Source organism: Cryptomeria japonica, chromosome 6 (genome assembly GCF_030272615.1).
Source record: "Cryptomeria japonica chromosome 6, Sugi_1.0, whole genome shotgun sequence".
In the NCBI taxonomy this organism is placed as follows: domain Eukaryota; kingdom Viridiplantae; phylum Streptophyta; class Pinopsida; order Cupressales; family Cupressaceae; genus Cryptomeria; species Cryptomeria japonica.
In genome coordinates, this window is record NC_081410.1 from 199,029,306 (window position 1) to 199,041,172 (window position 11,867).

The 11,867-nt window shown below is 37.9% G+C and overlaps 1 protein-coding gene across 2 annotated transcripts; it reads left to right on the top strand.

Annotated features, from left to right (window-relative positions):
• Positions 1 to 1,488: 1,488 nt before the first annotated feature.
• Positions 1,489 to 8,679, top strand: LOC131063502 (putative multidrug resistance protein). 2 transcript variants are annotated; one of them, XM_057997344.2, is made up of 9 exons: positions 1,489 to 2,196; positions 2,488 to 2,773; positions 3,077 to 3,131; positions 3,233 to 3,411; positions 4,430 to 4,887; positions 5,005 to 5,545; positions 5,835 to 6,707; positions 7,030 to 8,027; positions 8,114 to 8,679. In XM_057997344.2, exons 2-9 carry the CDS (start codon positions 2,501 to 2,503, stop codon positions 8,469 to 8,471), a joined length of 3,735 nt encoding a protein of 1,244 aa, XP_057853327.2. In that variant the 5' UTR covers positions 1,489 to 2,196; positions 2,488 to 2,500; the 3' UTR covers positions 8,472 to 8,679. The 2 variants fall into 2 exon arrangements, with proteins under 2 accessions (XP_057853327.2, XP_057853326.2); XM_057997343.2 differs by having other exon boundaries at positions 2,495 to 2,773.
• The last annotated feature ends 3,188 nt before the right edge of the window (positions 8,680 to 11,867 follow it).

The window sequence follows — 11,867 nt, forward strand, 5'->3', positions numbered from 1 at the left end:
TGGATGGAAAATTTTGATGAATTAATTTTTATTTTTATTTTTGGAAAAAAGAAGGGTAAAAATTTATTAATTCAAACCCAACATACAAAGAGCAAGTAGAGGGGTAAAAATTTAATTAAAACCCAACAGTACAAAGAACAAGTAGAGGGGTAAAAACTTATTAATTCAAACCGAACAATACAAAGAACAAGGCCTCAAGCCCATAAAAGATTTGATGAGTTAAACTAAATAATTAAAAGAATATTTAATTAATTGTAGATGAAAAATGAAATGTTAGCTTGATTAAATAATGAAAAAATATATTTTTTGATAGAATAATTGATGAAAAATAATAAGATGATGAGACAAGAATATGTTACTAATTTTTAGACATCATCTATGTCTATATATATGAAGGCATTAGAACGAAAGATGTGTATTTTTAAAACAATAAATTAAAGTAATCTACAAATTAAATCAAATTAAATATATACTTTATCACATTATGAACAACTTTACTACTTAAATTTCAATCTTAAATCTTAAAAAGCCTTTTTAAACACCTTGTAAATCTTAGTTACCTAACTAAACCACCTATTTATTTTAATATTGTTAATATGATTAAGAATCATGTCACCTCTTAATAAATAAAACAATTTACTATTTGATTAAATTGATTTATACTAACAATTTTATTAAAAACTATAATCTAATTACTCTCAATTTATTAAACTAATACAATTAAATGTTCATAATTTTTCCTAGTGTCATGAGAGTTTGAACAAGTTTAGCTCAACATAACACTTTTCCAAGCTTATTTCACTAGGAAGCTTTCACCCTCCAATGCCAACCTAGTTTAAACCATCTCCATGGAGAGCACAATTCAGCTCAACATACACTTTTCCAAGCTTATTTCATTAGGAAGCTTTCAACCTCCAATACCAACCTCATTTAAACCACCTCATGGAGAGCACAATTGATCCTGAGGTCAATGGAAGCACCTACCTAATCAATCTGGAAAGAACATAAACTAAGGCAATATGCTACACATGACTCTAGTAATTAAACAACAGAAGAAAATAGTATGGAGTAGTATTATCTTTTTTATGCAGAAGAATTGCTCCAGTTTGGCTGTCTTTTAGTTTAGAGTGGTGGGCACTCTCCGAGTCAGAAAAAGGAGGTTTACAGAGCTTTAAACAATGTCCTATTCTACCAATATGGTGTAAAGTATCTCACTTTCACTACACATGCTCTGCTCAACTATTATTCACAGCGACTTCTGTGAAGCCACTCTTTTGGTGAGGTCAACATTTGTCTGGAATCCACATTGGGTATCCAAGTCTGAATTAAAAGAAAAGATGATGTTGGACCTCCCAAAAAACACCACCCTCAACTCAGAAACTCATTATTATATGGACTAAAAGCAAATACCCATTGAGCTATTTGTCAATTTAATAATCATAAAGTTGAAGCACATAGTAGGATAGGTAGAGATGACTCTTATCAATCCCACGAAAACACACTAAAGTCGTCTGCTATTTGAGAATTACATTTTTTTATCTCTTTTGCTCCAGTGACTTATTTGTTTAATTTTGTTTTGGACAGAATGTTTAAGGCCGTGTTACAGTCCCCTTAATTTTTGGGATGCCAGATTTTGTTATGGACAGAATGTTTAAGGCCGTGTTACAGTCCCCTTAATTTTTGGGATACCAGATTTTGTTCTTGAGTTGAATTTAAGTCGTTTCCAGTCACTTCCCATTGCCCTTTATAAGATGCCACATTTCCACAAGTTTCAGCTTTATTCTTTGTGTTTTCAATCTTGATTGATTGGCCATTGGTTTCTTCCCACTATCATTGGTCTTTAAAAGTTGGGACACCTCTAAGATTTGAAGTTGAGATACCAGTTTTCTTCCATTTTGTATCTTGTTTGTTTGATTGTTTTCTTCCCAGACAGTCGCCATCATAATTCAAGTTGTGAGCAGGGTCTAATGGAGGGTGAGACAAATGAGACATCAGTCCAAAATGGAGGAATTGCAATTTGCAATCAAGGGTAGAGAAAAAAGAAAGCAAGGGTAGGGTGGGTTAATCAGTTTGGGTACTCTTGGGGCAGTCTTGGATGGCATGTCCACCCTAGCATTAGTGGTAGTGTTGAGTGGAATAGTTAAAACATTAGGAGGAGGAGGAGCTTCCCAAGTCTTCATGGATCACATGAATCAGGTACGATTTCCTTGTTTATTGTATAGCATATTTCTATGACTAAAAGATTGTATACAATATTTTCTTTATATGATGCCACATCCCCACAGATTTCAAGTCAAGACATCAGCATTATTCTTTTGTATTTCTATATTGATTTATTATCCATTGTTTTCTTCTTTATAAGATGGGGCACCTCTTAAGATTCTAAGTCAAGACACCAGTTTTCTTCCATTTTGTATCTTGTTATTGTCTTTTTCCATTTTATATCTTGTTGTTTGATTGTTTTCTTCCCACACTCATCTCTAATAGTGAGCAGGGTCTAATGGAGGGTGAGATGAACGAGATATCAGTCCAAAATGGAGCAGTGGAGTTGGAATTTGCAGTCAAGGGTACAGAAAAAGAAAGCAAGTGTAGAGTGTGGAAGGTTGTGAGATATGCAGACAAGGTAGACGTGGTGTTAATGATTTTGGGTACTCTCGGAGCACTCTTGGATGGCATGTCCACCCCAGCAATAGTGATATTTTTGAGTGGAATAGTTAACACATTAGGAGGAGGAAAAGAAACTTCCAAAGTCTTTGTGGACCACATGAATCAGGTAAGATTTCCTTTGTTTAAATGATTGTCTGTCTGCAGCTTTATTGGACCTTCTTGACTGAGATTTCAACATAATGTGGGCTGCTATGTTTTTTGATGAAAAAAAAAGCTGTGTTTGAAGTTCTATAGGAGAGACAAGGACTGTTGCAATTTTGCACTTATCATGATAATGTCTGTTCCATCAAGAATTTAAAATTTGGCCTTTTTGATGATTTACTAAATAGATTTAGTCGTACGTGGTCAGTGTCATGCATTGAAATATAACAAGCTTAGAGTTTGTTACTCCTTATGTTTTTGTGTGCAGTATACTCTATACTACGTCTATACTGGGATAGCTGTATGGATGGCGGCTTTTTTGGGTATAGCTTTTTTTTGGGTTATAATTTGATTAGGGTCATATTGTAAGTGAATTAATGGGTTGAATCCTGTTTATTTGTTTTATTGTTGCTGTGATTTGTAGAAGGATTTTGTTGGACAAGGACTGGAGAGAGACAGGCATTTTGTATACGCACAAGGTATCTGAAAGCTGTTCTGAGACAAGACGTTGGATTCTTTGATAATGGAGGGGCTAGCACGTCACAAGTTATCACCACCATTTCTAAGGATACACTCGTGATTCAAGATGTTCTCAGCGAAAAGGTATCCCTAAATCTCTCTACTCAATGCTGCATAGAAAGTTGATCATTTTTACAAGTTAAGAGAAACTGGATTCAGTTACCAAGATAAATTTGAATATTGTATTTTAGGATACTGTTATGAATGACAGGCATGTTGGATTAACTGCCATGTTTATTAAAAGTTCATTAATATATGTGAGTTTTGGTGTAATAATAAATCTACATGTGGTATCAAAGTCTTTCTTCGAGTTATGTCGGAGGAAGGGTTTTGGACTAGCTGTCACACTTTTAAGAATTGATCTCGTAGACTAATTGGCACTCTAAATATAGATGAAGGTGCTGATTTGAAAATTCACTAACACCTACAGATCTTGGTGTAACATAATACATCAGTCCATTATAACTGTTTATTTCAGAAAATTGATATCATATGAACCTTTTTAATCAAATCTCTTAACTAAAATTTATGAAAATGCTTATAGGAATTTAACATACTTTAAAATTCATGCTTTGAAACCCTAACTGAACTTTGATTTTTATCCAAATGTAAGGGAACCATTGCAGCTCTGGTTTTATTTTTATACTTTTTCTCTAATTGTAGATTAGATCATTTGCTTCATATCTGTCAGTAATCCAATCTAAGATTTTAAAAATTATTTCTAATAGTGACAAAACAACATAAGATATGTTCGATTTTAAAAGTCAGTTATATATTAAGTATATCTTGTATATAAATTTTACATGAAATTTAAATACTTTGTGACACTATACAAACCAAAATCAAAGATATTAATTTTACATTTAGTTTAAATATTTGTTTACACCATACAAATGAAAATCAAAGATATAGATTTTACATAAAATTTAAATACTTTGTGACACCATACGAACCAAAATCAATCAAAATTGTCAAACCAAATTTTATTATTTCTGCAAGAATTTTAAGTAGGACATGCAATGAGTTGCACTTTAAAGTTATAACAAATATTTTATTGAGGCTGAAATATTAATGCTTATTAGTCTTGCCTTGGATTTTTCAGGTTCCAAGCTTCTTGATGAATACGTCATTATTTGTCTTCAGCTACGCAGTATCCTTTTACCTATGTTGGAAATTGGCCTTGGTGGCCTTCCCTTTCTTGGCTTTACTTATAATCCCAGGATTGATGTATGGACGGATTCTTATGGGATTAGCTGGTCAAATGCACACTGAATACGACAAGGCAGGCAACATAGCAGAGCAAGCTCTATCCTCCATTAGAACAGTGTATTCCTTTGTTGGAGAGAAAAGTACAAAAGAAAATTATTCAGCTGCTTTGAATGACTTGGTGAAGCTAGGAAGTAAACAAGGACTGGCCAAAGGTTTGGCCATTGGCAGCAATGGAGTTACCTTTGCTATCTGGGCATTCCTGTCATGGTATGCAAGCAGATTGGTCATGTACGAAGGTGAGAGCGGTGGAAGAGTCTTTGCAACTGGTCTTTCATTTGTCACTGGAGGCCTGTACGACTCCTAATAATCCTTCTCTAGTATATCCACTGCTTTTTTTCTTTCATCTTTTCCAGTGCTGTACTTACAATTGCTGTTTGAAATCATTGTAATAAATTAACAATTTAACAGAGCTCTTGGAACTGCCCTACCCAACTTGAAGTATGTTAGTGAGGCATGTGTTGCTGCAAACCGCATAGATGAGATGATTGAGAGGGTACCTGCAATAGATTTTGATGATAGCAGAGGGCAAGTGCTGGAAAAAGTCTACGGAGAGCTCGATTTCAAAGACGTTGTATTTGCATACCCAACTAGGCCTCACACCAAAGTTTTAAACAATTTCTGCCTTAATATTCCTGGAGGACAAACTGTGGCTCTGGTTGGAAGTAGCGGCTCTGGGAAGTCTACTGCCATTGCTTTGCTTGAGAGGTTCTATGATCCAGTCGCAGGAGATATAATGGTAGATGAAATAAACATCAAGAACTTCCAGCTGAGGTGGTGGAGAAATCAGATTGGACTAGTGAGTCAAGAACCAGCCTTGTTTGCCACATCAATTTTAGAGAATATGAGATTCGGTAATGAAGGAGCCAACATGGAAGATATAGTTGCTGCAACAATGGCTGCCAATGCACACAATTTCATTACTCAACTGCCAGATGGATACAACACTCAGGTAATTCATTCTGTTTTAATTGTTTGACACTAATGTGATTCATTTATGTTACTAGCTGTGGGTTATGTTGAAAATTATGGAACTAGTAGTAGTTTGGGTCGAAGTCCACTTTTTAAGTGAGTAGGAATATAGAGTATGATTTGAAATGTTGATAAAGAAACGTTAAAGCAGTTAAATTCAGAAGCATGACTGCAAAAATTTAATTCATTAAATGAATAGATTTTTCGAATTGAAAACTTCGACAAAATCTCTTTTTTGTCTTTTTATACAGCTGCTTTAGATATTGTAGGTGGGCGAGGAAGCAATTCAATTGTCTGGAGGTCAGAAACAAAGAATTGCTATTGCAAGAGCCATGCTTAAGAACCCTCCCATCCTTCTCCTGGATGAAGCAACAAGTGCATTAGATGCAGCGTCTGAGAAGGTTGTGCAGCAAGCTCTTGACCGAGCTTGTATGGGAAGGACTACTGTAGTTGTGGCTCACAGACTCTCAACAATCCAAAATGCTAATAAAATTGTAGTGGTTCAGATGGGACAAGTCATCGAATCAGGTCTCCATGAGGACCTTATTGATCAATCAAATGGGGTTTACAACATGCTATGGAGCATGCAGCAGCATGCAACTATTGAAGAGGACAACTCTGCAGAACTAGAAGATAGAACTTCCTCTACGAGAACGAGCAATTTGAGTAGACAGAGCATCTCCAACCCTGGATCAGGCCTGTCCACTCACTTGGAGGACATGAGTAGCGGAGCCAAGAAGGCAAGTGGCAAGCCCTCCTCTTTCTGCAAACTGCTGGCTTTGACTGCGCCTGAGTGGAAGAAGGCCTTAGTGGGCAGTGCATGTGCTCTTGTATATGGTGCAGTGCAGCCAATCTGCGCATTTGTGTTGGGCAGCATGATCTCTGCATATTTTCTTAGAGATCATCAAGAGATGAAATCGAAGATCAGGTCATACGACCTGGTATTTTTCTCTCTATTCATCATTTCTTTCATGGTCAATGCTGTTCAGCACTACAACTTCGCAGCAATGGGAGAGTTGATCGCCAAGAGGATTCGGGAGAGCCTGCTGGCCAAGGTCTTGACATTTGAGGTTGGATGGTATGACCAGGAAGAGATATCTCCCGGAGCAATCTGTTCTATGCTTGCTAATGAAGTTAATGTGGTAAGAAAATGAAGGTCCAGTTTGGTGCTCATACCTATCATCACAGACAAAGTCTATAATTAAATTATATTAGAGGATTCATGGGACTGTATTTGAAAACAATTCATAATCCCAAAAGGCCATGCAAAGTGTCATTAACTTCCTTTTTATTCTTAAGCAATAATTTGAACATACAAACCAAACGGTATGAAGCAGTTTGATTAAGCATTGGATTATATAGGCACATTGCACATTACCTCTAAGCATTTAAGTACTTAAATGTTTGGTTCAGGATGAATGGAGTGTAGCGAACTTAATGAGATTTTATGGGGGTTCAATGCAGGTAAAATCTCTGGTGGCTGATAGGATATCTCTAATGATCCATACTTCTACAGCAGTTATCCTGGCAACGGCATTGGGAATGGCAGTAGCATGGCGGCTTGCTATAGTGATGATAGCCGTCCAGCCTCTCACAACTCTGTGCTATTACACCAGAAAAGTTCTCTTACAGAGCATGTCTAAAAAGTCTGGAGATGCCCAAAAAAAGTGCAGTCAAATAGCAGCAGAAGCAGTGGCCAACCACAGAACAATCACAGCCTTCTGTTCCAGCGAGAGGGTTCTTTCACTGTTCAGAGCATCACAGATACGCACCCGCAAGGAGGCCATTAAACAATCATGGTTAGCAGGCATTGGAATTAGCAGTGCTCAGAGCTTGACCTTCTTAACCTGGGGTTTTGACTACTGGTATGGTGGAAGGCTCGTGCACCAGGGGCTGATCAGCCCAGGGGATGTGTTTAAGACCTACTTCATCCTGGTGAGCACAGGAAGAGTGATAGCAGAAGCAGGCAGCATGACTTCAGACCTCGCCAAAGGCTCTGCTGCATTCAAATCTGTGTTTGAAATCCTGGACAGAGTCACCAAAATCAACCCAGATGATCCTCAAGGAACAAAACCACTCACAATCCAAGGGGACATAGAATTCAAAAGCGTAGACTTCGCTTATCCAGCCCGGCCACGTGAAACAATATTGAAAGATTTTAACTTGAAGGTTAGCGCAGGGAGCAGCATAGCTTTAGTCGGGCCAAGTGGGTCAGGCAAGTCGACCATAATTGCACTGATAGAGAGGTTCTATGACCCTCTCAAAGGGACCATCACAATCTATGGAATGGACATCAAAAGTTTGAATTTGAGATGTTTGAGAAAGCATATTGCACTGGTAGGGCAGGAGCCAGTCTTATTCGCAGGAAGCATTAGAGATAACATCTTGTATGGAAGCCCCTCTGCAACTGAGGCTGAGATTGTTCAAGCTGCTACAGCTGCCAATGCACACCACTTCATTTCGTAAGTTTACGATTACATTTGAATCTTTTTAAATAGATGTATTCAAGATATATAACAAGATCTAATTTTGTATATATGCATTGCAGGAATTTGAAAGATGGGTATGAGACCAAGTGTGGAGACAGAGGAATGCAACTGTCTGGAGGGCAGAAACAGCGCATAGCAATAGCAAGGGCCATAATAAAGAATCCACGTATATTGTTGCTGGATGAGGCGACTAGTGCATTGGATGGAGAGAGCGAGAAGATGGTGCAGGCTGCCTTAGACAGAGTTAAGGTGGGCCGAACAACTGTGCTGGTTGCTCATCGCTTAAATACCATTTGGGCCGCCCAATCTGTGGCTGTTCTCCACAATGGGGTGATTGTTGAGCGGGGTACTCCTCCAGACTTGATGAGCAGGAGAGGAGCTTTCTACGATCTCCTTCAAATTCAGCAACAAACATAAAATCTAAACAACTGAAATTTATCTTGTAGACGAATGACAAGGAAAATATGCAGTACTCTGGCCATAATATATAGTCCCTCTCACAAGGTCGTGTAAATATTATCGTACCACCCAGTGAGTATTTATCTAGTAAATTTGTAGGATGTTTTAAGTTTTGTTGTTAAACTGGTAACATTTATAAAAAATAGTAGAATATATTCATTGAAAAGGTGGGCGAATATAAATTCACACTTTAATAGTTTAAATGGAGCCGAAGTCGGAATCAAAAAGCTGCTAAGGGGCGAGAATAATAATAGTAGAAGGGGAGGCCGAGGGCTTGGTCACTTAGTTTACCTTATACATCAATGGGGTCTGGAGTGTCAATGAGAGGGTCTCACCCTTCATCATCATTTTCTTTATCTTCTTCATCATCATAAATCGGGGGAATTGGCAATGCCAGCAGAGGAAACTTGTGAGAGTCAAATCAGTCGGAAGCATTACCAAAAAGCCACCCAAGAGCTCCATGTAAAAAACACCCAAGAATGCCACCAAAAGGCCAGCCAAAAGCAATACCTAGAGGGGGTGGAGAGGATGAGTGTCATTGAATAGACCACAACGCACTCTAATGACCACAATACCTATAGCCAGTTGGAGAAAAACCTGGAGCTCAGCAATTACCACCAGTCGAGAGATGCCTACCTCTCTAAAGACCGTGAGGAGGCCAACGACCCCAAGAAGAGGAAGATGACAGAAATAACTTTGACCATGGCAAGGGGGCTTCTCCTCCAATTCCTGAACATGAACCACCTCTAGAGCAACCTTATCGGTTTGTACCTAAATCCATAGTAACACATTAGAACAAATAATTGCTTTAAAAAAAAATGAAACATTCTAGTCAATAGGGCAACTATCTTTTCATATGTTGAAAAGAATTTCCACCCTAAAACCATGACATATCTAATTGAATTTATGTGGGATACAAGACCATTCTCCCAAAAGAATTACATGGTGGGAAAAAGGTTCTTATTGAAAAGATGAAAAGAAATCATGAATTCAATTTTAAAACTTTTGAATTCAAAAATAAAACCAAAAGGGGTACTTAAAAGACTCCAACTACCCACAAAACAAACAGTGAGGGTCTCAAATGCACATATGAATTGTCTGCGACCTCATTGGTAAGCCTTGAAAAATAATTCACATGGAAACCCATCACACCCAGGGGCTTTGTCATCAACCATAGTGTGCGTGGCTTTCTTGAAGTCGGTAATTGAGAGCAATATCACAAGAGGCTTCTTGTGATGAAGAAAGCTGATGGAAAACAACTTGAAGGCACACCTAAAGGGCACACTTTTGCTTAGGAGAATTCTCCTAGACAATGAAGACTTTCTCATAGCGTTTGACAAAAGCCAGGAGGATATATAGCCACTCCTCAGTACATTTTGACAACCTTTGATTTGTTTGATGTCATCAGAGGTATGATGAGCTTTGAGAACCTAGAAAAACTCCTTAGAAGCCCTATCATCAATCTCAAGCCGGTGGATTCTAGATCTAGTAAGGACACTTCTAGCAAAATGTTTATCTGCTATCTACTTTTGTTGCCTCAACCCAAACCAACAAAGCAGGGGAGAAGGGGTTGGCTTCAAGCATCTTCATTACACAGCGAAGATCCAAGTTGATAACCTCGGATGAATGCCTCCTAAAGATGGCCAATTACCAACTATAGATGCCAAGAAAGTGATACGTGCATTGTATAGCTCTATTCCATCATGCAATCTAGCCACTAGGCTAAGTGGGATGACTTTCAAGATTCCACATTTTTTTTAATGTGGTCCAACATGCGTTGATGACTTGCCAAGAAATTATTTAATAAAAATTGTGATTTACAAGGCTAAGGTGGACCCACTTGCCACTCAATCTTGAAAGAGATGGGAAAGAGATGGGAAAGAGATAGGATAAAGTGACGTTTGACAAGAGCTGAATTGGAAGAAAAAAAAAATTAGCAAAGGAGAAAAAAAACTATGCAGATATCATCAAATGGTTGAGGTGCTTAAACACTCTAACGAAGTTAGCCTGAAAATTGCATTACATATGCCATAAAGGTTTTGTGTGATGGCAGCCCAAGTTGGAGTCATAAAGCTCAAATTATTACGCATGTAATAACACACCTCTCTCTTGTTACTTGTCCAACAAAAAAAAGACACTTTCCCATGTTTTTCATACGCCATTTCAATCGTATCACAGTCTTTATAAAAACCTCTCCATCATCACAAAAAAAAATCTCTCCACGACACTATTGAAAGCATAAACGCTTATGATTTCAAAAGAGCAATTACCAACATTTAAAACGATCTAGATTAGCTGACAAGGAAGATTGGACCCATGATCAATAACACAAGAAAGCCACTTAGGAGAGAGAAAGGTGATAACCCCTCCATGACCAACATCGTGATAGGTGCAAAACATGATACCAACTGACCAAATAACACAACATGCTATAAAAAGAATGAATCCAAAAATCAACACTTCTTGTAAACACAAAACATCTAAACCAAAATGTTACTAACAAGTATCTCACACGTAAACTTCTTGGGGAGGTCAATAAGATGTTAGACATTTCATGAAAGGAAATTCATCGATGTGAGGTGAGCATATTATCATTATCTAACTCCTTGAGCATGGAGAAGTGATTCTACAATAACATCGGGGAGAAAGAACCCAATTGAATTTTGGAAGAATAATTTCTCTGTTTCTCAAAAACATATTCACCCTCTGCTAGGTTCCTAGGAGGGTTGCAAGATTGCTGATAAAGCTTTGGTGACAAGGAGAGTGAGGTCAACATATCTAGTTGTGAAGATGGCATTGATGTTGGTTGTGGCCTTTGGGAGAACCCCGCCCTAAAGGGTACACCACCTGAGGGATCAATAACCTCTTTCCCCTTCTTAAAAGGGTTTGAAATGGCGGTTGGATGCACCTTAGCAATAGAAGAATCCACACAAAGTTGATTTTTACCTTGGGTCCTACCAGAGTTAGTACTTTGTCTTTCTCGTGTGACACTACTATCTGTTTTTCTTGAGTTGTCAAGGAGGTCGCCTCTAAAGGCTAGAGAACATTTAACACCTAGGGAGTTGTCAAACGGTAATCCTTGATTTTATGCTAGAGAGATTGGCACTGAAAGCAAGTGTTAGGCAAATTAAGATAAAGCACCTGCTAGATATGACAAAGATTGATTATTTGAATATCTATCGACTCTCTCAAAGCTTTAGATAAATCAATCTCATTGCGAACTAGTTTTTGAGGACGCACATAATAGAAACGATTTGGCTCAAGACAAATAACTTTTCCCAAAGGGGAAGCAATATGGTGCAAGAAATGCCAACAAGCAAAGTGAAGGCCTAGAAATTCAAGTCACACATGCAC